This window comes from Culex quinquefasciatus, chromosome 2 (genome assembly GCF_015732765.1).
Source record: "Culex quinquefasciatus strain JHB chromosome 2, VPISU_Cqui_1.0_pri_paternal, whole genome shotgun sequence".
In the NCBI taxonomy this organism is placed as follows: Eukaryota; Metazoa; Arthropoda; class Insecta; order Diptera; family Culicidae; genus Culex; species Culex quinquefasciatus.
In genome coordinates, this window is record NC_051862.1 from 175,349,080 (window position 1) to 175,375,850 (window position 26,771).

At 35.5% G+C, this 26,771-nt stretch overlaps 1 protein-coding gene across 2 annotated transcripts; it reads right to left on the reverse strand.

Moving 5' to 3' along the window:
- Positions 1 to 2,376: 2,376 nt before the first annotated feature.
- On the reverse strand, positions 2,377 to 26,551 carry LOC6042098 (ethanolamine-phosphate cytidylyltransferase). 2 transcript variants are annotated; one of them, XM_038254428.1, is made up of 7 exons: positions 26,124 to 26,551; positions 13,920 to 14,057; positions 13,038 to 13,150; positions 7,454 to 7,520; positions 7,305 to 7,387; positions 6,424 to 6,909; positions 2,377 to 3,801 (listed from the first exon to the last, which is right to left on the reverse strand). In XM_038254428.1, the coding sequence occupies exons 1-7, from the start codon at positions 26,177 to 26,179 to the stop codon at positions 3,656 to 3,658; spliced, it is 1,089 nt and encodes a 362-aa protein (XP_038110356.1). In that variant the 5' UTR covers positions 26,180 to 26,551; the 3' UTR covers positions 2,377 to 3,655. The 2 variants fall into 2 exon arrangements, with proteins under 2 accessions (XP_038110356.1, XP_001851245.2); XM_001851193.2 differs by having other exon boundaries at positions 7,275 to 7,387; positions 26,124 to 26,550.
- Positions 26,552 to 26,771: the final 220 nt, after the last annotated feature.

Genomic DNA, 26,771 nt, shown 5'->3' on the forward strand with positions numbered 1-26,771 from the left:
AAAACAAAGAAAAAAGAACTCTTCGAAGTTTTTTGCAGCACTTTTTAGAAAAATGTGTTTAACTCAATCTAAAATTTTTTTTTTCTATGTTTTCTACAATGAGTTTTAGTCAATTTCGCACAACTTTCTAGAACAAAGCTAAAAGTTTTACCCACATGCAGACGAGATACAGGCTTGGGATCAAGTGTCCCCGGGGATCAAGTCTCCCCACTCTCCCCTACATAAAAGGGGTTTCCTGCATCGTGTCATACTGATTCGAAATTACTTGGATTTTGAGCAAATTATTCCGTAAATCCGGATTACCTCAGTAATTCCGGAGTAATCCTGGTTATTCCTGATAATTCCATGGATGAATTGTAATTCCATGGCTCTTTTTTATGAGAAAAAGTGTATAGTTTCTGGTAATCTCAAGTTATTCTGAGAAATCAAATGTATTCCGTGACATATTGCCAGTAATCCCGTTAATTCTATTCAGTCTGGTGCGTAATCCTTGATGCTGGAAACCCCAGTTTCCATAAGTGAGTCCATAAGTGACAAAAACAATTTTCCTTTTTCCGTTCTTTTACCATCTGTATCTTAGAAATCAGAGAATCAATCTTCTGTGTTTCTTAGACAAATGTGAAGGAAGTTTTCTGAACTCTTCGAATAAAATATTTTCAAAAATGAACACTATTTTTAAAAATCACAAAACCTGATTTTTTAAATTAACAGTAGTTTGTGCAACAAGTTGCAAAAAGAAGACTTTTTTCAGCACCGAGTGGAGAACCTCGTTGGATAAATGTAGGGTAGCGTTGTCATCAATGAGACACTTTTGGTTTTCAACTTTCAATGATTTTTGTATTTCTATCATCTGCATTTTTTAATGAGCTTTTTGTTACATTTTCTTTCTATTAAAGTGTTCTAGCATTGACCAAAATATGAGATCGATCTGATGTCTACAGCCAGAGTTATTCAACTGTCTCATTGTAGACGCACTTGGCAGGAACAATGAGACAGGTGGGGAATAATCACTCTATAAAAATCAAAACTTTTCTAGCTAAACATTATGTTTTTGTGTTGTATCATTGCAGGTGATTTGGCTTGAACATTTTAAAACAATTTTGCCAACTTGAAACTTAAATTAACATGTTTTGAAAGATTTCCAAAGATTTTGAAAAGTTTAATGAAGAAAAATCAAAGTGTCTCATTGTTACCCATGGGCTGAAAAGAGTGGGGAACAATGAGACAGCCCTGGATTCTGGGTATATTCTTAATTTTGGTCAAAACTGATGAAAGGACATTGTAGCCCAACTCATTCCCTATGAATAGTCGAAAGAAATCTGAAGAAAAATTAGTTTTTGTGTTAATGGCAGCCTATGAGCGAAAATGTAATTTTTGTCCATAATTTACTTTTACACCCCAGAATCAAACATTTATGAATAACTTTGCAAGGGAGCGTCCATAACCAAAGCCACTATTATGGCAGACGTGTATCAAGTAGACACACCTTTCCCCCAAATATGAGCCTGATTGGTTGAAACTACGACTTGTGAGAGCCATTTTATCATTTTTCCCCGTGTCTCATTGATGACTACTCTACCCTACGACTTGTGCTGAAAAAATCTTCTTTTTGCAACTAAAAAAAGAAGGTCGTTTCGCCATTCAAAATAAAACTTTTCTGTAATGTAAATTTTGGTGGTCGGCACGTCGAATTGAGTTGATAGCTGGATAGAACACTTTTTGTTATGCCCTTTCAGATATACATATTATAAATTTCAAAATTTCACTTCCAACATCCTTCATTTTTTAACAGTCAGGCCAACTGAGTAAAGTTAACCGCAATAATGATTCGTTGAAATGGATTGAGTTTGAGCACGAATGTTCAAGCAGCAATATTTTCAGAATCTACAGGGAAGGATGAAACGTTCCTGTTTTTAGAGCAATTTACGTTTGGAATCACCATGCTAAGATGTTTTCGGTATCCGCGACCCTCGAGGATGAGACATCGACCTGTACACCACGAAGTTTTTGTTGAATATCTCAGGGGCAACATAACAGGTGCATTGGCAGGCAGACAGGCAGAATTGGTTATATTTGGAAGCTAATAACTTTAAGCAAAAAAATCCTAAAAATATGGTGTCTTCGGAAAAGTTTTTCAAAGTTAATTGAAGATCTTAGTTCCGAGAATTGGTAAGAATTGGATAGTTATTGCGCCTTCCACAGGTGAAAAAAAAACTGAAACAGCTGCTTTTCTCCACCCTATTAGGGTAATTCCCAGACAATTACATATAGCACATATAAAAATGATTTGTTTGATAATGAATTCCAGAAACTAAGTTACGCATGCGGCATGACCAAATACAGAGCTTATCATTTTTAAAGACATATTAAAAAACATTTTTTTCATAGAAGCGTAAGTGTTTTATATTTTTGCCTTAAGAAACGTTACAAAATCTTGATTGATAACACAATAGTTTAAGTAGTCGCGATTAAGAACCTACGACACGACCCCCTTTAAAACTCCAACCGCTGGGACCACGTCCCAGCGATCCAAGTTCCAACGAAAGCCGCGCACTTAGAATTGGAGGTTTGTTTTCTACTGCTTTTCAGCCGACTAAAAGGAGAGTTTAGCATTTACTTTTTCAAAGTTAACCTTTTAAAGAGAAGAAGAGTAATTAGGGGCTTTGCGCTTCTCAATTTTTGATTATGCACGCGTGTGACACCGTGGCTGTGTGTGTGTTTGTGTTGTTTTTTTTCTTCAATTTGAATCTACCTACCCGTTTCAGGGGGAAATTAGGTAACGTTAACCCGTTCCCCCGTTCCTCCGGCTCCTAATATCACACAAACTCTTGTTTCGGGAGATATTACCAGTAATGCCTCTTCTCGCCGCGGGAATGAATGTTGCTTGTTCTCTCGATTTCTAATAATCTAATTATCTGTACACTGATACACAAATCTAGCTTATCTAATTGTATTTTTGCTTTTCTTGGGTATTAATTTCACTCGTTTTCGCTCAAATGAAAACAAGGGTAATTTTTCCCAGTTTAACATAACTCTTCACGTTCGCGCAAAATTTGTTGTTTTAGCCGAAGTTGCGAACGGAAATAGTTTAAAAGAAAAATGCGACAGCAAGGTTAGGGAGAAACTCAAAGGATAATTCATAGCGGGTAGCGTTTGTTTTTTGCAACTTTGGCTTCATCCTACAGGTTAATTCCTTTTCCTCAATAAACGGTTGCAGTTTCGAGATTCTTACAGCAATATATTTGGGATTTTTTGCGTGTATATTATAAAAGATAAAAGTTTTGTTACTCCACGATTGGTGCCAAACGGCGCCGTGCTCACATAAATTAATATAAACTTCCTCTGTGTAAGATGCAGAAAATAGCATATAAAACTAAACACAAAACAAATATTACTAACAAAATAACCTATGCACAATTGAATCCTTTCAGCACAATCCTCGCCTCGAAAAAAAAAAGGTCCTGACCTCTTCCGGGGGGTGACTGTGCTACGCGTAAATAAAATAAAATCAATTTGTCTACAATTTGACTCTCATCTGCTGCGCTCGCTCGGGGTGTGTTGCTTGTTGCTGGCATGTTGTAACAGGTTTTTCAGGCGGCGCACCAGGCGATCGTCGTCATCTTAGTCGCGGGCGCGCTTAGTCGTCCGCCGGTAGTCAACCGCACTTTTCCGCCAGCTTCACCCGCTGCATGGCCTCAAACACCTCAATCTCCTTCTTTTCCTTCTTGACGTTGCGCGCCTCGTACTCCAGCCGATGCCGGATGATCCGCTCGACAATGTCCTCGGTCGTGATGGGGTTGCCTGCGGGGAGCGGGGAGGTCATGTTGTGATTAGTATTGGAATCTTTCGACAAAGGTGGTTAACGATAAAATTATCGATGCTCGATAACGATTAACGATAGTTCTTTCGTTATCGTCGGTGAGACTTATGGTACGTTCGTTTGATGGCTAGTTCGGCACTGAGTGCCGCACTCAGAGCTGTCAAAGTGTTTTTTTGAAGATGAAACTCGCGCTAGTTCCGCACGAGTTTCGCCGCCATCTTGGAACTGAAACTCTAGTGCCGCACTCGATATTTTTTCAGTTTCATACGAGTTCCACGCACACTAACAAATGTCGTTCGTTTGAACCGAAACTGGCACCGAAGAGTGCGGCACTCAGTGCCGCACCAGCTCTTCAAACGAACGTACCATTAGAAAACATCAATTTTCCTGTTTTGAAATCTTTGTATGGCAATATCTCAACAAATAAGGGTCGTATCAACAAAGTTCAAAAATGCAAAATATAGAGAATTTCCTCAGCTTTTCAAAAATATTTTTTTCAAAAGTGGGCAAGCATGGGCACTATTTTTTTTTAAATTTATAATTAACGTCATTTTTTAAAATGAATAAATAATGGCTATAACGTGAAAACGAAGCACCTTATCAAAATTTCACTTTAATTTTACTTTTTGATTGCAAATTTGACTTGACATCGAAAAATGAAGATGAAAAATTTTTGCGCTCGATATTTCGATTTTTTGAAAAAAATAGTATTGATTCAAAAACAACTCGGCTCGAATTTTTTGCCCATTCTGGAAATTTCTGAAAAGTGGCATTTGATGTCCCCTAAAACATATCAGAAAATGAAAAAACAAATAAAATAGTGTTTTTTTTGCAAATCAAGTTTTAGTGACAAAAAGTGAAATAAAAAATAACCAAAAAAAAATTTCCGTGTATCATATTTTTTCAGTGTAGTCCTTATCCATACCTACAACTTTGCTGTAGACACCAAATCGATCAAAAAATTCCTACAAAAGATACAGATTTTTGAATTTACATACATAATTTTTGTATGGACAGCTACCAAATTTGTAAGGAAAATTGATAATGCAAAATGGCTTCTTTGGGCATACCGAAGGCACTAAAAAAGTTCCAATCGGATGAAAAAATTAAAAAAAAATCGAATGACCGAAATCGGGGAGAATTGCTCAGTTGTCTTATTGCAATTATTAGTTTCCAATTTTTTTTCGAAATTATTTGCGACATAAACTTGAAAAAAATTCAACGGCTTAAATTTCAAAAAATAAATACTTAAAACTGTAAAAAAAACCGTACTTGTCTTGTATGTATGCTTTTCACTATATTATAGTTTTTTTGAAAATACTTTAATTTTCAAAAAATATCGTATATTTCGAAAATACCAAGTTTTTCGAAAATTACTCAAATCAAACGAATCGAAATTTTCTATGCTTTTTCACTTTATTTGAGTTTTTTTTTTATTTAATACTAAAATTATCACAAAATACAAAATAATTATTCGAAAATACTGAAATTTTCAAAATTTGCCACTCATTTGTTTCGAAAATGCTCATTTTTTTCGAAAATCACTCAAATCAAACGAATCGAAATTTTCTATTCCAATTTTTTTATTAAATACTAAAATTTTCACAAAATCAGGTTTTCCGCAAATACTCAAATTTTAAAAATTATCAAAAGAAGCGAACATTGTTTGACCTTTTTACATTATTAGAGTTTCTTTGGAAAAAAAACTAAAATTTCACAAAATTTTTATTTCGAAAATACTGAAATTTCATAATTTGCAATATGGGCATAAAACGAAGTAAAATTTTGTATGCATTTTCACTTTATTGGAGTTTTTTTTTTGTCAAATTTCCACAAAGTACCATATTATTAAAAAAATAAAATTTCAAAATTCGCAAAGGAAACGAAATTTTGAATGCATTTTCACTTATTATTATTTTTATGTAAATTACTAAAATTTTCACAAAATATCGTAATTTTTTAAAAATGCTTAAATTGCCATAATTTGCAATATGGGTATCAAACGAATTGAATTTCCATCAAACGAATTAATTTTCCAAAAAAAAAACTTTAATATGGTTAAAAAGCATACAAAATTTCGCTTCGATTGATGCCAATTGCAAATTTTGAAAATTTGAGCATTTAAAAAAAAAATCAGAAAAATTAAAGTATTATAGAAAAAAACGGTATTTTGTGAAAATATATGTTTTTGATAAAGAAAACCTCTAATGAAGTGGAAAAGTATATCAAATTTCGCTTCGTTTAATCCCCTTATTGTAAATTTAAAAAAATGAGTATTTTTGAAAAAATACGGTATTTTGTGATAATTTTGGTGTTTTTTCTAAAAAACAAAAACAAAAAAAAGTGAAGAAGTACTTTGAAACTTACTACATTTAAAAATATATATATTCTTAGTGAAAGCATTGAAAATTTAAAAGATTTGGTTGAGTTAAATCGATTTTAGAAAGATTTAAAAATGAGTTATCGTCCATTACATTTTTTTATCGAAATAACGATAACGATAGCTTAACGTAATCGGAAGACGATAATATTATCGACGATAATTTTAACGATTAACAACCTTGTTTTCGACTATCGACTATTCCTCCGAGATCACCACTCACCAGAGTCAATCAGCATGAATTTGCCCATCTGCTTCGGCACGGCGTACGGGTCAAGATTGCCCACGTCCGGCGCGATCGTCGTCTGTCCGTGGCACACCAGATCTACGTTAAAGTGCTCCATCAGGTCCTTGGTGACCGAGTAGGGGGCCCCAATGACGACCTCGTTGACATACTTGCAGGCCAGCACGCTGAGGACGCGCTCGTGCAGGTTCATGATCGGATAGTTGCCGCCCTTGTATACGTTCACGACGGGGTCAGTGTGGAGTCCCACAATCAGGTAGTCGCCGAACGTTTTGGCCTTTTCCAAAAAGTCCAAATGGCCAACGTGGAACAGGTCAAACGCACCGGCCACGTACACAATCTTGTCCGTTGGCTTCGGTGCCTTGCCGTCGCTAAACTGGATAATCTTCTGCGTCGTGGGCAGGAACTGGGAGCAACCGGTCCAGGGGCTACGCGCCGAGTGGTCCTGGCCCAGCTTGGAGGATCCTGTTTGGAGGTCAAGTTTCGTTTGAATTTTCTTGAAAAGAGCTTCCAGTGCTTCTATGGTTTGTTAGTGGCAAAGGGAGGGAAAACAAGGAGGGGGCTGGTTATTTATCTTGGTGGGGGAATTTGGATGGCTCGGGATCAAGCAGGTCCGGGTTCCGTTAGTGCATGAATGATTAATGGGGGGTTAATTACAATCAACGCGACATAGTAGTTTGAAAATAAGTATAGCGCATCAGAAAAAGGAAAGTATCGACAAAAGCTGGTTAAAATTTTGAGCAAAGATTGTCACTTTCAACAGAGAAGAAAGAGGAAAGTTTACAGAAACAAAATCATAGAGTCTCACACACACAAACGAAAATATTTACCATCTTTTTCGACGCTATACTCTTGGTCACCTTGTTTGAAGTGGTTCCGCGTCATCAACAGCATCCGACCAACGAGGTCCGTCGTCGAGACTCCGGCCGTGCGCGAAACTTCCCTGCAACGCAAAACCAAACCAATCAGTTAGTAACGACCCCGTCGGCAGGTCATTCCATCAACTCACTTGTAACGTTCCGCGGTCTTGACCAAGTGGTAGGTGTCGACGCCATCGGCTGTCAGCGTGATGTCGTCTGGAAAAGGAAAAAATGTTGAAGAAATTTTCTTGATTAAGATGCGCACAATTGAAAACTACTGATTGACCCAGATCGATCTTGACCGCGTGTGTCAAGAAGGCTATTTTTGAGTGACGTTCGGCGGCGTTGATAAGAAAGGGTGAGCGCGCGCTCGCGAGGTGGTGCCATATTTGATAGAACTTTATACTATTATGGGAGAGAGATAGAGCGCAATAAGCAGTACTTAATGTAGTAAACAAGTGTTTACCGATAGTGGTGCTGGCAGGGCAGGATTTGAGTCAAATCGGTGAATGGAATTCCATGCGACGCCATTCGCCAGGATTGGTAGTAAGTATCTCGAGGGGTTCATGACTGCATCAGGTGATAGAAAATGAGTCACATTCATCTACTTATCGACATTCTTGAATTTGTTTATAGATTAATGAAAATATTGATTGAACGATAGCATTTTAAATTGTTAAATATTGATCTGTTTTCTTATTTCCTAGAACTAATCATAACCAGGGAAAGCTGATCAATCGCCTCCCCCAAGAAAAGATGACAGTTTAGTTTGAGCGTTTAAGAGCGAGTTTTTCACCGATGTGAAACAGGTCGTATCGAGATGCTCCGATTTGGATGAAACTTTCAGCGTTTGTTTGTCTATGCATGAGATGAACTCATGTCAAATATGAGCCCTCTACGACAAAGGGAAGTGGGGTAAAACGGGCATTGAAGTTTGAGGTCCAAAACACATGAAAAATCTTAAAATTGCTCGCATTTCCGTAAAACTTCATCAATTCCAACTCTCTTAGATACATTCGAATGGTCTTTCGAAGCCCTTCAAGATGTGCTATAGTCATCCAGGATTGGTTTAACTTTTTCTCATAGCTTTTGCAAATTACTGTTAAAAATGGATTTTTTTAAAACCTTAATATCTTTTTGCAACAGCCTCCAACACCCATACTCCCATAGGTCAAAAGATAGGTAATTTCATGGACTATAAGCCTACGGTGTTAACTTTTTGGCCAATCGCAGTTTTTCTCATAGTTTTACGATTTTTCTAGAACAAAGATTTTACAACGTTAGTTTTTGCCCTGTAGGCCCAAAAGACGGCACTTTTTGTTCTCAATTTTGTCATATTCGGTATCCTCAGAAAATTTTACATTAGATTGAGATGTTGGAATTTTGAATTTGATTCTAAAAATGCCATTTAGAATTAATTAAAATATTATTTAGAATTTTGTCGGATTAGGGGTAAAACAGGTTTTCGCCTACTTGATACAGCATTTGACGTATTGATCACAGGGTAAATAAGATCTATTTCTTTTTTCAAAAATGTTTTATTTAATTATTTTTTAAATCAAATTTACAACTCAAATACTTCTAACATGAATATGACAAAATTGAGACCAAAAAGTCCCGTCTTCTTGGCCTGCAGGGCAAAAACTAACGTTGTAAAATGTTTGTTCTAGAAAAATCGAAAAACTATGAGAAAAACTGCGATTGGCCAAAAAGTTAACACCGTAGGCTTATAGTCCATGAAATTACCTATCTTTTGACCTATGGGAGTATGGGTGTTGGAGGCTGTTGCAAAAAGATATTAAGGTTTTAAAAAAATCCATTTTTAACAGTAATTTGCAAAAGCTATGAGAAAAAGTTAAACCAATCCTGGATGACTATAGCACATCTTGAAGGGCTTCGAAAGACCATTCGAATGTATCTAAGAGAGTTGGAATTGATGAAGTTTTACGGAAATGCGAGCAATTTTAAGATTTTTCATGTGTTTTGGACCTCAAACTTCAATGCCCGTTTTACCCCACTTCCCTTTGTCGTAGAGGGCTCATATCCAGAGCAACATTTGAAAGGGGCGGTACGACATTGCTCTTACGGCCTTTCGTCCCATTTAAACGCGTGTAATGAAAGGCCGTAAGAGCAATGTCGTACCGCCCCTTTCAAATGTTGCTCCAGATATTTGACATGAGTTCATCTCATGCATAGACAAACAAACGCTGAAAGTTTCATCCAAATCGGAGCATCTCGATACGACCTCTAGAACAAACCGAGCAGAATCTACAAATACTGCCTCTTAAGTGCGAAGTTTAAAATAAATGATTAAAATGTTCAAAAAATCAAAATCTTAAAATAAAAAAAAATCTGAAATCAAAGAAATCCAATTTTATACATCAGAAAAAATAAAAATCTTTAATTCAAAACAATATCTTGAAACCATTTTTTTAAAAATTGAACCCTCTGAATTTTATAGTTTTAGATTTATAGATGAAATTTGAAAATTTAGGAATTCAATTCAAATTTGAAATTAAAAATCTTGTATTTCATTATTCTTGAATTTTAAAATTGAAAAATGATTAGTTGCCATTCTGCTGAAAATTCTTCTTAAGGGTGCACAGCAGCGAAGGAAGTTGTTGTCTTCTTATTCCAAAATTGTCAAACTTACGGACCCAATCCTGCTTCAACGTGATTGTAAAAATAGTCAAACTTTGTTGTAAATTACTTTGTGGACAGTACATTAGGGGATGAATAAAAAAATATTTCAATAGTACCCGTAGTTTTGGAGATACTAAAGTGTCTGTAACAAAAATCTGGGTGCAAAAGCTTTGGTTGATGTGCACCGTTAAAATCTTAAATTATAAAATGTTTATAGTTTAAAGATTGATTAATTCTTAAATTATTATATTTCCACATTTTAAATTATGAAATTTTGTTTATTCAAATTATTAATTGTTGAATTATTAAATGCCGCTGAACATTTTTGGAGTCATATTCATTTTAAAGGTTAGAAACAAATTTATTGATTCAAAAATTTAATAAAAATATTGAATTTAAATTTATCGTTCATGATTTATTTGATTCTTTTTTAAATTTTGGAATCTTTGAATCTAGAAATATTTTGACTTTGGATTTCTTTAATTATTAATTTTTGAACTTTGTTATTTTTTACTTTTAAGATTATTGTATATTTGTATTCCTAAATTTCTAAACTTCTTATTTCTTTTTTTTTACTTCTGAGCAATTCTCTGAGCTTTCGGTCATTCAATTTTTTTGTATTTTTTAATCCGGCTGAAACTTTTTTGGTGCCTTTGGTAATGCCCAAAGAAGCCATTTTGCATCATTGGTTTGTCCATAAAATTTTCCATACAAATTTGGCAGCTGTCCATACAAAAATGATGAATAAAAATTTAAATATCTGTATCTTTTGAAGAAATTTTTTGATCGATTTGGTGTCTTCGGAAAAGTTGTATGTATGGATAAGGACTACAAAAATTTAAGAAAAATATTATACACGGTAAAAAAATGGTGATTTTTTATTTCACTTTTTGTCCCTAAAACTTGATTTGTTAAAAAAACTCTATTTTTAATTTTCTTTTCAGATATTTCCAGAATGTGCAAAAAAAATTGACCGAGTTATGAATTTTTGAATCAATACTCATTTAAAAAAGGATGGAAATATTGGTCGCACAAATTATTCAACTTCATTTTTGGATGTAAAATCGAATTTGCAATCAAAAGTAGGTACTTAAGTGAAATTTTAATAAAGTGCACCGTTTTCAAGTTTTAGTCACTTTAGTTGTAGTTGTTTTGACATATTTTTTCAGTTTTTATTTTTTTATTAAATTTGTGCCCAAGCCTTGAAAAAAAAGGTGAGAAAATGTTCTATATTTTGCTTTTTTGAACTTCGCTGATACGACCCTTAGTTGCTGAGATGTTGCCATGCAAAGATTTAAAAACAGGAAAATTTATGTTTTCTAAGTCTCACCTAAACAACCCACCATTTTCCAATATCGATATCTCAGCAACTAATGGTACGATTTTCAATGTTAACATATGAAACATTCGTGAAATTTTTCGATCTTTCCGAAGACAATATTTTCATTTTTTTTAAATCAAGATTAACATTTCAAAATGGCGTGATATTGAAAGGTTGGCCCTATTGAAATGTTAGTCTTGATTAAAAAAAAGGAAATACTGTTTTAGAAAAGATCGAAAAATTTCGAAAACCCAATTTGAACAGAATATTATTATTATTATTTTAATGTCCATGTATTCAGTCAATGAATCGTTTAAATAAATTCAGCACTGAAATGATGCTGAAAAGTTGATTTTTTCAGCACTAGTATCGAAAAGTAACATTTTCCAATTTTATTTGTTTTGTTTTAAACGGTGAATTTTTTTAACACATAGATGTTTGACATATTTGTCCATTCAAAACGCGTTTAGCGTAGATGAAAAAAATGTTGTAAGTAACAACACGTCGCGAAACTTGTTTTTTCAGCACTCGTCATATTTATCCAACTCGGTAAACCTCGTTGGATAAATGTACGATTCGTGCTGAAAAAAATATTCATTTTGCAACTTGTTGCATAAACTAATATTTCGTCATACTCAGCTAAGGGTGGGAATCGTGGCAACATCCAGCATTCAAAAGCAAATGAATGTCAAACTTCCTTTTTGCAATTCCGTCGTGAAACTACTCACTTTTCCTGTCATTCTTGAACGACGAAATAGCCTACTTTTCTGCACCAAAAATAACAGAATCGAATAGCAACACTTTTCAAAATAAATGCTGAAAAGTTCTACTTTTCAGCACAGAAATGGGTGCTGAAAAGTTGAACTTTTCAGCACTTGTTTCGAAAAGTAACACTTTTCAACATTTTTTTGATTTAAACGATTTATTGACAAAATACATGCAAATTTCACTTAAAATTTCACCCAATGGGTGTTTTTCGGAATTTCAAAAAATGTTGTATGGAACTCATTGCAAAACTTGATTTTTTCAGCACTCTTCGTATTTATCCAACTCGGTGAACCTCGTCGGATAAATGTACGACTCGTGCTGAAAAAATCATTTTTTTGCAACTTGTTGCATAAACTACTATTAACTCTTACATGCCTGTTAGTTAATGATGGAAAAAATATTCTTGTGATCATACGATAATCATAGGCTAGTTTTGGATTTTTTTTGGGTCATACAATTCAGGCCTGATGGGTCCTGAAATGGTTAAAGATCCGATTCGCAAAGAAAAATGTCTATGCAAGTCAAAAAATAGAAAATTCTAGATTTATTTTTAAGACCAAATAAAGTTTTTTTTTTGCTTTTTAAGTGTTTTTCAATACTCCTGACCAAACGCAGTTTCAAAAACACCTAAAAAAAATAAAATTATGTCAAGGGAGGTATTCATCGAGCTAGAAAGAATATCGAGACGAGAAGAGCATCAAAGTATGCAGTTTGAAGGGACTGAAGATCGAGCAATATTGAGATCGAGAAGATCGACTACCAGAAATTCGACTGTAAATAATAATAAAAATAATTAAAACCAATGTTATCCGTACGATCTCATTACTTAATATCGTTTCCTTCAACGGTTTTTTCTTTTGTTATCTTTTACAGAGCCATTTTTTTTTCAAGTACGCACAAAAGATGCAACTAATTCTGCCAACATCATATCAATCTGGTCATGCTTCACCACCACGCGCTACCCGTTCAATCCCGCTTCTTTATCCTATTCTCACACTTACCGCCGTGCACGCAGAAATCGCAGTTGTTATTGTCCAGGGTTTCCAGCGTCGTCACGTACGGTGCATCCTCCACGACCTCGTCGACCCACTTTATTCCGCGCACCATTTTGTACCTGCAAACACACACACAAAAACAAATCAAAGGTTGAACCAATTTTCGGGATTCCTCAGAAGGTCTACCCGCTATCATCCGATTGGCGTGAAATTGCATAACCGATTCGACCTCGACTAATCTACGCTCCCAAAAAAATCGGTTATCGCACTAGACGTAAAGTCATTCCGCCGCGGAGATAACAACACGCGCCACCCCAGGTTTGGTCACCCTAACATCCAGAGCAAACGTACAAGAGCTCGGCGGCGATAAGGTGCCAACACACAACTTGTCCGTTTTCGTAAAACACGGATCTTCGATAAGCTGAAAAAGCGCGCGAGCGCGCGCAATTCATTCTACACATCGTTCGATGCGATGGCAAAGTCCGCACTCAACCAAGCTCGAGCTCGATTTCGTCAGAGATAGAGCCTTCGTTGGAGCTTCTTGGTTGGTACATTATCGCCAAGTTGGTTGGCCGGCCGGTTGGTTAGTAGGAAATGTCTAGAATTCCATGCACACAAGAGTTCGAGAGTTCAACAAAGGCCTGATTAGCGAACGAACTCGGTTCCGGCTTCGATATTGGGCCATCGATCGTACGATCGTGAAACGCTAGGAGCTGAATGTCGTTAACCTTTGTTGGCCAAGCGATTCGACGGCATGGGTCAAAGCGCGTCACCGTCGTCATCGCGAGGGGAGATCCCATTCCGAGTGCAACCACCAAGTCATGCGATGCTGATAAGATAACGTCTCCGACGACGACGACGTGGTCCGATTGAGCGGGTCACACCTACCTTTCCTCCTGCGTGAACACCGGCGGGCCCTTGTTCTTGGTAATGTCCTCGTCATTGTGAATTCCAACCACCAGCTTGTGGCCGAGGGCTTTGGCCTGGCGGAGGGAATTTGCGTGGCCAAAGTGCACCATGTCGTAGCTGGAAAGAATGGGGAAAAGAAAAAAAGGGAAATGTTAGTTCTAGGGTTACGACGATTGGCGCGCGACACCTCGGTTCGAGACGTTGTGACGCATGACCTAATAGACACGTGCACTTAAAATAGCAGTGCGAACGAGCGAGGCATGATGTGTGGATGGGGCGGGAAAAGCTCATAACATAATAAGGCGTTTTGTTTGCAGCAGAACCAACACGAAAATAGAAACGGAAAGGTCACATTCGTACACAGCCATAATAGCGTCGAAATTTTCCGCAAACACATTGTGGTTCTGGTTCTGGTCAAAAATGACGCTAGAATAATTCTGTTGACGTTTGCAAACAAACGGGCCCCTACCCCCTTCCAACGCCGTGGTAATGACCCTTGATTACAGCTGTAGACTTTTAAGTGCAAATTACGTAAATTAGTGCGGGTTTTCTGCACCTGTAATTATTCATATGCCGTCTTTTGTACTGAATAGTATACGGCGACTTTTCGTATGTTTGGGTAAATATTTTTTCAAATTTTAAGCAAACTAAGCTTTATGATGTACAGAAAAATAGCTCCTAATTTGTTTCTCACGAATCTCTGTTGTTCAGGAAACATTTTTAGGCACCTATGTACAGTTGATCCAGAAGTCATTTTCATCCAAATTTCATTTCATTTCATCAAATCAAACGTTAATAAAGCTCATTTAAGTCGAACTTTTGACAGTGTTGCGGATTTTCAATAACTAAATATGGAGAACAGATATGTTGTAGGCCAAAGTAAAGGTTTAAAAAATTTCAAAATAAATTCTAAGAATCAAACTATTGATAATTCACGTAAAAGTAAGAACTTAGCAATTACTTTAAAATATCACTTCAAAAAGGAAGCACTGATTAATTTGATTCAGAGAAAAAACATAAAAATGTCATCACAAAATAACTGAAAGCTTTACAAAACATATAATTTCTATGTTAATTTTGAAAATTGCCAAATATAAATGGTTTGTAACTCGGTTTTTACTGGAAAAAAGCAGAGTAAAAAAAAAACTTTTTTTGGAGCATAACACGGCCTCCGACCCCTCTCCTTCCCCTCAACTGCGTTACGTAATAAAAGAACGCTCCCTTACAGTTGTTCTTTCAAAGAACTTAAAAATATGTTGGAATTCGTTTAAAATCATGTTTATACCAAGTGTTCAATGTTGATTTATCGAGTTGTATTTAAATATTTTTATTTCTTTCAATGAATGCTCAGATTAATAAGATTCCATGTTTCGCCACTCATTTTATGCGGAATGTTTAAAAAAAAATAATCTTCAAACATGGTTGTTAAAACGTAAACTTTTTTTTCAGAACGAAAAACGTTTGGATTTATTTGAAATTTTGGTTTGTGATAAATGAAAACCAAGCTTTATTTTTAGTAATTTACAAATACTCACAATATTTTCAAAGTTTTAAAAGAGCAAAATAATTTAATGACTTTTAAAAATATTTACCAGAAAAAAAGTGCTCATGTTGAAATCGTTTTTTTTAAGTACTAACAGTCCAGACTCGATTATCCGCCTTGGCAAAATTTAACTTCGGATAATCGAATCACGAAAAAAAATTGTCGTTGTCTTATTTTTGATTGTTGAGCTTTACAATGACCCTTAAACATTTCTAAAGTGATTTAGAAATTTTAAATCCAATATGGCGGCCAAAACGGCGATGTAATATTGAAAAAATGCATTTTTTAATTTTACAGGCAATCAACCATTCAAATTTGACTAAAATGTTTGTTCGTGATTCGATTATTCGAAGTCCCATACAAACCTTCGGATAATCGAGGCTTCGGATAATGGAGTCTGGACTGTATTTATGAAATGTCATAATCGTTGAAATAAAGCTCTATATATATTCGTATTGGGTTTTTATTAGCTTTGTTGTTGTTTAAATTTAGATAATAACTTTTGTTTGAAAAAATAGTCCAAAATTAATGAAAATCCCCTCTTCAAATTGGCTCAGAAAATCAGGGGGCAACATTTTTGTTTCAAAAAACTTCAAAATTTCAATGAAAATTTAAGTGGAATCAGCTGTAATGAATTTTAAATACAATCCCCTGCGTTTAGGATCATTTTAAGCATGTTTGGGTTGATTTAAAAATCATTTTTGACAATTTTCGATGTTTATAATGGCAAAATTCTTGACTTTTTTTTGATAAGGTCCTATAAACAAATGTAAACATTGAGTGTATCCCGCTTACTCCGATGGACTTTGACATAAGGTGTGAAAGGGATACACTCAATGTTTACATTTGTTTATAGGACCTTATCAAAAAAAAGTCAAGAATTGTTGTTTTCGTCAAATCTTATTTTTTTTTAGAAAACTGATGATTGCAAAACAAATGAACTAGTGTAAAATGCATTTTAAACACTTTTTGCATGTAAATGTTGAAACTATGGATTATTATTTCAATATTAACATTTTTTTCGCTGTCAAATTTTTGATTATCGAACTTAGGTATGACCCCTAAACTACGCTAAAATGATTTCGAATTTTTAAATTCAAAATGGCGGCCAAAATGAAGGTGGTGCAATATTTAAAAAATGAATTTTATTTATTAATAGGCAGTCAACAACTCAAATTGAACTAAAATGGGGTCGTAAAACTCAAATTTTATGTTATAAACAAGAAAATAAAAAAATAAGAAAACAAATTTTATTTTGTTTGTGATAAGATTATCCGAAGTCCCATACAAACCTTCGGATAATCGAACTTCGGATAATCGAGGCTTCGGATAATCGAGTCTGGACTGTATAAATTTCTTAGACTGTTTGCACTTCCGTCGTTAAACTACTCACTTTTCCTAACATTTTCAAACGACGAAAAAGTCTACTTTTCTATACCAAAAATAACAAAATCGAACAGTAACACTTTTCAAAATAAATGCTGTAAAGTGCTACTTTTCAGCACTGAAATGGAACACTGATACGTCATGATTACTAGCTTTTTTCAAATGGGTCCTATCAGCAAAGGAAACCAATGACCAATGTTTAGAATCAATTTTAGCATGTTTGGGATGATTTAAAAATCTTTTGAATTTTTGAAAATTTTCGACGCAACAATGTTTTTTGATGATAAAATTTTAGTTTTCGCCAACTCTTACATTTTTTTTTGAAACTAACGATTGCAAAATAACTGATTCAGAACTAGTGTAAAATGCATTTCAAAACATTTTTTTTGCAATTCCGTCGTGAAACTACTTACTTTTCCTGTCATTCTTGAACGACGAAATAGCCTACTTTTCTGTACCAAAAATAACAGAATCGAATAGCAACACTTTTCAAAATAAATGCTGAAAAGATCTACTTTTCAGCACTGAAGTGGGTGCTGAAAAGTTGAACTTTTCAGCACTTGTTTCAAAAAGTAACACTTTTCAAAAACAAATTGATTTAAACGACTTATTGACAATATACATGAAAATTTGACTTAAAATTTCACTCAATGGGTATTTTTCGGAATTGCAAAAAATGTTGTATAGAACTGGATAAATGTACGACTCGTGCTGAAAAAATCCTCTTTTGGCAACTTGTTGCATAAACTACTATTGCATTGAAGTGTTGAGACTACGCCTTATTATTTAAATTTTTATATTTTTTTGTTTTTTTTTTACTGAAATATGAATGCTTCAACTACACAGTATCAAGCCGATTGCAAGTTGAGTTTTGCAAATTGATTGTGTGCACCCTAATTAGAGAGAACAAGCCGACAAGCTTGCGCTCGTCGTTAAACGGGAAGTGTCGACCCGAGTCGTGCTTGAGATGCTAATAAACCGGTTGCAAGCTATTAGACGCTGACGGAAAGAACTCACGACAAATTGGGCTCAGACGAGAGGGTAAAACAAAAGATTGCATTTAGACAGTTTATGATGGGTTGCGGTCAATGAATCGACTTTTCCTGTCAAGTTGAATGGCTTAGTCAGCAACGGTCCCATTTTCAAGTAGACACATTCAGGCTAATCTTGCCCGGAAACGGCCTTGAGTGCCAATTTGCAGCGCTCTCTGAGTAATCAACTTCAGACTTATGACCTTTCCATGAATGCATGTGTCTCATCATTGACGGTGAATTCCGTTGCTCGGCACACTCATGGACAGAGATAAAACAAATCCATCCGAGAGACAGACAGACAGACAGATTTCCAAACATTCGCCGCTGTTTGTAAACAATCCGCCCCAATACCCGTTTCGCATGGTGTCGTTGTACTGCCCCAAACAAAGCCAAAACCCAAACGCCCTTCACTTCGGCAACGTGACCATGACCAAAACCGTGCCAAAAAAAAAAAACACACGTAAAATCGAATCGCAGCGACTAAATCAAGCGCCACCTGCCGGTGCAGTGCGAAATTCGCTCACTCACTTTGAACGTGAGAGCGTATGAGTGTATTTGGGTAAAATAAATTGTCACACAGACACGCACGTGTTCGTGCGATGCACGCGCCAACGTGATCTAGACTAAGTAGCAATCGAGTGTGGAATGCTTCATGTATAGTGGGAAAAAGTGGGTTTGTTAGGGTGGTCCGAAAAGGTTCACAGATATTTGTGATTGTTTGATTTTTGATAACGTTTTACAATAAAGAAAAACCTAAACATAAAAATAAAAAAGTTATTTAATAATTTTACACTGAAAAATTCTGTAGATTTTCGCATTTCTTCGTTTCGAGATTTTGAAATTTTAAGCTGTTTACGAAAAGCGGATTGTTTTTACGTAATTTGATTTTTAAATTCGACTAAAAATTCTAAAATATGTATTTTGAGAAAGGAGTGAAGAATTTCATTGAATTTATATACAGTCCAGACTCGATTATCCAAAGACCTGTGAAAATGTTATTTCGGATAATTGAACCATCAAGAAATATTTTTTTTCGAATCTTAAATCAATGATGACAGCCAGAATGGCAATAATGAAATTTCGAGAAAATTCATTTGGGGCACAGAATTCAAACTTGATATTAAGAGCGAGTCCACGAGCAAAGCATACCCATCTCGCACCGACCTCACCAATCTGCCTGAAATTTTCAGGGGTTGTTTGTACATATAAAACTAGCATCTGGCCCAAATATGAGCACTCTAGGTCAACGGGAAGTGGGGCAAATCGGGACACAAAGTTTAAAGGTTTAAAATCGTCAAAAATCTTAAAAAGGCTATAACTTAGGCAAAATTCAACGTATATTCAAAATTCAAAATGCATCTGAAAGGGCTCAAAAAATGCAACAAAATGGTTAAATCTAAAGGGAGTTATTGGCATTTTAGTGAAAAAAATAGCAAAATTTTCAAACTCAAATAAAAAAGTGTTCCTTCCAGATATCAACTCGGTTCGACCTGCAGCTTGTAGGGGACATCTGGGACTACCATCTGAGACTAAGAACGCTTTGGGTAAGGCAGTTTAACATATTAAATAGACACTTTTACTTTTAGTGATTTTTTCGGTTGTAAATTTTTGCTCGGGGTACCCCTTAGATCCCATTTTCTGGGGATAATTTTATCATATTCGTGTTCCTGAGACAATTTCACAATAGAAACATGCATAAATTTTTTTATTTTGATCCATTTTAACCGTTTAAAAAATAAAAGTCAAAAAAAAATATGAAGCTGCTTTTTTCTGGTGTCATCTAGTATCCTTGGAAACGAGCTTGATTTTCAATAAATGTGAATTGAAGATTTTTTTTTAACTTTTATTTTTTAAAGGGTTAAAATGGATCAAAATAAACATTTTTATGCATGTTTCTATTGTGAAATTGTCTCAGGAACACGAATATGATAAAATTATCCCCAGAAAATGGGATCTAAGGGGTCCCCCGAGCAAAAATTTACAACCGAAAAAATCACTAAAAGTAAAAGTGTCTATTTAATATGTTAAACTGCATTACCCAAAGCGTTCTTAGTCTCAGATGGTAGTCCCAGATGTCCCCTACAAGCTGCAGGTCGAACCGAGTTGATATCTGGATGGAACACTTTTTTATTTGAGTTTGAAAATAATGCTATTTTTTCACTAAAATGCCAATAGCTCCCTTTAGATTTGACCAATCGGGCTGCTCTACCCTGCATTTTGTTGCATTTTTTGAGCCCTTTCAGATGCATTTTGAATTTTGAAATTTAATTGAATTTTGCCTAAGTTATAGCCTTTTTAAGATTTTTGACGATTTTAAACCTTTAAACTTTGTGTCCCGATTTGCCCCAAACGAGGTCCCATACAAAGGGGTATGCCCTGTTCGTGGACTCGCTCTTAAAAGAAAAAAAAACGATGTTTGTTCATAATTCGATTGTCCAAAGTAGAAACTTTCAAATATTCGAAACTTCGGAAAATATAGGATTCGGATAATCTAGTTAAGACTGGTTATTTGATGGCAGACTGTACTAAATCTATTGAAAAGTACCCAAGAGCTGTTTTTCAATATTTGAATACTGTTTAGACCCATTTATCTGAAGTCCTATGGTTTGCTAGTGTGAGTGCGAGAAACGTCAAAAAGCTCTACAGTCCAGACTCGATTATCCGAAGGCCTTGCAAAATTTTCACTTCGGATAATCGAATCACGGTTTTTTTATTTGTTGTCTAATTTTTGATTGTTGAGCTTTAATATTACCCCTAAACTACTTTAAAGTAATTTAGAAATTTTTAATTCAAGATGGCGGCCCAAATGGCGGTGATGAAATGTTGAAAAAATCATATTTTTTTAAATTTTTTAGGCAATCAACTCTTCAAATTTGACTAAAATGGGGTCGCTGAACTCGAATTTAATGTCAAAATTATGAAAAATACGATTTTTTGTTCGTGATTCGATTATTCGAAGTCCCATACTAACCTTCGGGTAATCGAACTTCGGATAATCGAAACTTCGGATAACCGAGTCTGGACTGTGTTGAGAATTCATCGATCACTTATCCAAAAATTCTATTATACAAAGATTCGACTATCCAAAAATTCAATTATCCGTAGATTCTTTTATCCTAAGATTCTATTATCTGAAGTTGGATTATTCGAAGGTTTGTATTATACAGTGGACTCTCTCGTTGTCGATTTTGAAGGGACCGTCGAGAGCGGGAGTTATCAAATTATAGAACGAAAAATCAAAGCAAGCTTCTTGAAGGGACTGAAAAATTTATTGACAGCAGGAGCAATATTGATATCGAGAAGATCGATAGCCAGAGAGTCGACTGTACTTCAGATAATCGGAACACGATCAGCAAAAAAAATGGTTTTGATATGTTTTTTTTTGCATTTAACATCAAATTAGAGTTTTGTGGCCTCTTTTTTAATTAAATTTCAGTAGTTTAGTGCTTTTTTGTAGACCCTTGAAACCACTGCGACCAATTCTAGGAATATTGTGGTGGTGGGTGGTTCATTGCTGGCTTGTACCAAAAGCATTTTCTTACTATTTCATCACCATCTTGGAGTAACAATTCTGAATTACTTTAGAGTGGTATTAAACATCAAAAACAAGACAGCGAAAAATATATTTTTCTTGATTTGATTATCCAATGATTCGATTATCCGAAGTGATTTTATCCGATGCCTTCAGATAATCGAGTCTGGACTGTATTTATTTCATAATGAAAATCAATGACATTTTTTAAATTGTTGAACTCGAATTTAAGTTCAGTTTTCAAGTACAATTTTTTGATAGTTCGAATATTTAAACTTTTTATATGAAGAGCTTAAGATAATCGAATCTGGACTGTAGTATTTGATGGCGTAAAAAGGCATCTCTTGTCAAGGCTAAATTTTTATCCAAAACCAAAACAGAAAAGGCAAATTTCCGATAAATTTGAGAATATTGCATTGCATTCCCCCTTAAAGTGTGAACTAACGCACTTGGGAAGAGTGCCAAGTGCATCGTGTCATCCAATTAAATCATCTATAAACATAGAGATTCAAAGTGTTTGCAAAGACGTCATCGCGGAACAATTGCGCGCCTAGTCATGGAATATTTTTGCAGTACAGAAATCAATCAAAAAGAAAGTTAATGTGTATTGAAACAAAAGAAGAGTGACTTTGAAACGCAATTTTCTAAAAATATTCGAAAAAATGACTATGAAAAATAGAACTTTTGACTAAAATTAAACAAGCTAAAAATATTTCAAGTTGAACAACTTCACATTCCCCCCTCCCCCTGTTACTCCCATTCCTCCCTCACCTTTCATGACCAAACAAAAAGCCCCTGCCGAAAAAAAAATCTCTCTTCTGATAGGTGTAAAATTGAATCATACGATCCGGACGCCGCGGCCGCGTGGTGCTGCCTTTCTATGTATTGCGCGGCTCAATGCAGAGCGAGAGCGAGCGAATGCCGGCAGTTGTGTACGTCGTCGTTGGATTTTTTTCGGCGCATGCTCGCTTGTTACCGGCCGCGTGGAACTTGGCCGAGTGACGGTTGCAAGACCCGCTCTACCACCACCATCACACGGCACGAGTACGCGGTTTTGCACCAGCGGAGGCACCGCCAAAAGAAAGCGCTGGACAGTGGACGAGTTCTGGATGAAACTGGTAATGGTTTGCGGTGTGTGTGTGAGTTGTGAGTGATCTCAATTTGGCGTAAATTTTGGTTACTTTTGAACTGGAATATTGGTCAAAATGTTCACACCTTAAAACTTGAGAGAATCGACAAGTGCCAGCTAACGGTCTTATTTGGACTAGTATAATCAGCACGAATGTATTTTTAAGACTGAGCTACACAAACATGGAAATTGCCAATTATCTTTGTAACTGAAGACTGAATTGCAGCATTTTAAAGCTGTTTATCTTTAAGAGTTAAATCAAGTTGCTGGAATTGGCTTTCTAAATCTAAAACCAAATTTTAGATCCAAATAGTTCGTTTTAAACACCCTCTAATTAAATCACAACAATAAAAAATTAACTAAATAAAACCCATTAAAAAAATAAACTAAATTGTATGAAATTTAATCATAAGGCCTTTGCAAATATTTTTTGAAGTTTATGTCCCTAGACTCTCTCTCTCTCTCTCTCTCTCTCTCTCTCTCTCTCTCTCTCTTTTCTCATTTGTTTTGCCATCAGTAGTTTCCAAAACATCTAAGTATTGACGAAAATTTTATTTTTTGCGAGAAAAGTATTTTCATTGCCCCCTGATTTTTCAGACCAATTTTGAAGGGGAGGGGGTCGACAAAAACTTTGAAAAATATTTGCTACGGCCTAACTCAGAGGGAAAACTGGTTCAAATTTGAGCGAAACTCGAGCCATTTTTCTCACTAGGGATAGAGATATAATTTTACTGTGCAGATTTTAACAGGGGTGACCAAAGTATGGCCCGCGGGCCAAAAGTGGCCCGCGAGGTTGTTTTTTGTGGCTCGCGGACCCATTTTGAATGATCATGTAAAATGGCCCTTAAACGCATCTGTAAATGATTTTATAATTCCTAAGAATTAAGGTTAAGTTTGTGCTTTTTTGTGAAACTTTTTAGTTTTTGTTAATATAAAACTATTTTTCCTATACTTTGAAACAAATATTGTGTTGAAAAATCTATCTTTTTAAAATAATATAGGTAACACGTCTAAATATGATTGAAAAAAGTAAATTTTTGAAAAAATAAATCATCAAACATTTTTGGAAATGAATTATAGAAAGTTCGAATTTGATTAAAGCAGGAAATTGAAAAGATATCTAAAATATAGGTTTATTATAATTCAAAAATCATTACGTACGATTTTTTATTATCTGGGCCACAAACATATTTTGCACTTAGAAACCTTCCACCTCGTGATTTTAACTCATAACGAGTGGGTTACGAATCTGAGTACCTATCATCTGATTAAGGCAGAATTTAATTTATCGAAATTTTATTGGAATTGGAGGAATAATTTTGTAAAAATCCCTAATCGTTGTTTACCATTAAAGTTGCACATTATTTAAAAATAAAATTTCGCAATTTTACAAGGTTTGTGTCACCCCTTCTAAAATATATTTAAAAATAAATAAATAAAACCAATTAAATACAAGTGCATTCAACTAAATACCTTTTATTTTTCATTATGTTTTTGCACGAAAGTTGCAGTGAAAAGCAGGTGAATAATATTTGAGTTATTTTTTTTTAATTTTCTAATTTAAATAAAATGTAGCTTTCTGCATAAATTGATTAAACTTTTTTTTTAGTTTTCTAATAAATATTTAAATGACGAATTTTTTCTAAAAATACTTGAAATTTCAAAAAACTTCAACCTATAGACGATTTTTTCAGTTTAATAGAACGAAATTTAAAAATTCTCATTTGGCCCTCAAGCTCATGCGAACTTCGAATTTGGCCCGCCATTCAAAAACTTTGAGCACCCCTGAGAACAAATCAAAGAAACAATGTAATTAGGCCAATTATGAAACAAGCAGTCTATCCTACTTAGGATAAATCTGATAAGTCATTTACGTAACGGGATAGACTTCTTATTATAAATTCAGATGCGTCCTGTTACATCGTTTTGCTTGAAATAATTTAAAAAAAAAATAAAGTAAAGTCCTTTAAAATATGGTTTTTGTTTGTACAATTTGATCTGATAATAATTATTTTATTATTTTGGATAAGTTTCATGAATTTATTTCATTATTGAACTTAGTAAGAGACGATTAAGCTCAAAATTTTGCCATATTTCATTATGTTCAATCTTAAGGGTGCACTGCAACCATACAAATTGTTATATTCTTATTCCAAAATTTTCAAACTTACGAACTCAATCCTGCACCAATCATTAAAAATATTAATTTTTGTAAACTATTTTGTAGACAGTATTTTAAGGGATGAATGACAAATTATATCGATGGTTCCAAGAGTTTATAAGATACAAAAATATTGGTGCACAAAGCTCTGCTTGATGTGCACCATTAACACCTAAACTCCCAAGCTCGAAAAAAAGGGGGAATTTGTATGGAAATTCCCCCCTTTTTCTTTTTGTAGATTTTGCTCGGTTTGTTTTAGAGCTCGTATCGAGGGGCTCCGATTCGGATGAAACTTTCAGCGTTAGTTTGTCTATACATGAAATTAACTCATGCCAAATATGAGCCCTCTATGACGAGGGGAAGTTGGATATTACAGGCATTGAAGTTTGAGGTCCAAAAAAAAACAAATAATTAAAATTGTTCGCTTTTTTTTTGTAAAACTTTATCAATTTAAATTCTCTTAGTTGCATTGGAAAGGTCTTTTGAAGTTCTTGAAAATATGCCATATGATTGGGTTGTCTATTTCTCATAGCTTTTTTTTCAGAACAAAATTTTCGTAGATTTATCTTTAACTTTTGACCACCTCGCCCCTCTAAATCCCACAATGCTCAAGCAGCGGGTTTCATTTGTTCAAACATTGCCCCGTCGCCGCCGCACGCACGCACCAGCCAGCAAAATAATGCATATTTTTCGTCATTCGAGGCTAGTTCAATGATCTCCGAGCGCGTTGCGTTGGACATATTCGTAGTAATGAGGATGCATCCCACATTTACTTTATTCGACTGTTTATTATCTTTATCTCGGTGCGGAAGCACAAACGTAACGTTGCTTCGGTTGAAATTGTAGCATTGTGATGAATCATCATCAAAACAGAAGTGGAAAGGAGAAATACAGTGAATCGACTAGGCTAATTATCGTAAATTTTTCCACTGGAAAAATGGAACGAGCTACTCTTTCACTCGCCTTCGCGCGATGGCCCAGCTGATGGGAGTGCCGTCGACGGAAGGCAAGGTCAAGGGCCTAATTGGTTTCGAAATTTTCGTAAGAGAATTCATCATTCTTTCCCACGGGGAATGTGTTTCATCAGCGACTATTAGATTGTCGGAAATCTATTTTGGGAAGCAATCTGGCCATTGTACACGAATGGCTAGGAAAGGGCCCCAACTAGAAGCTCTGACCAGTCGAGAGGAAACCGTCCGAGAAAAATATGATTCCTCTCAGAGCTGCTGCTGCTGCAGGGCAGGGCAAGGAAAAAATCAGCACACGCCCTTGAGACTAGCCGTGTTCTAACCGGAGGAGGGGAAGACCTTGTGTCATTCGAGCTGCGGCAACGGTTCTAATCAATAATTCTAGCAGCCTGGTGCTAACTGGGAGCAGTGTGTTGGATCGGAAACTTACCATCCGTCGCACCACACCCGGACTTCCTTTTCGCTGCTTCCGTTGACGTGTTCCATCTTCGTCAGTATTCAGAATATTCCTTGCTCAAATCACACAAATCACTTCCGGAGCACCAAAATCGGCTTCCCGAACTCTTCTTCTTTTCTTCCTCCCGGGAATCACTTCCAGACGGCACCGGTTCTGCCAATCGAATGAAATCCGTCCCGTACCAGCTGACCACTTTTATAACCCCGTCCAAGTCGATCGCTGCTTCTCCTCGCGGAATCGGCCTCTCCTGATAACACAGTTTTGCAGTTGCTGCTGGGCTGGTGATAATTTTGCTTTGATAGCAGCGACGCGGCGACGATCGATTTGCTGGATGTTCCGACGAGAAAATCTAGAGCGGACCAGCTGCTGCAACGAATGACTCAAGACTGAACGAACACACTTTTGTCGGAGAGAGAGAGAGAGCGAGCAAGCCTAAGGGGATAGCGAAACGAAACGTCAAGTAAAATTAGTTTGCAGCGGTTGCTTTGATTTTTTCTCGCTTGAGCAGTGATGGCAGATTTTTCAAGAAATTTTTAACGTGAAGACTTCCATCATTGCAATGATTTTTCGTTCAAAGATATATATATATTTTGCGTCGCTATCAATATTTTGACAAAAGTC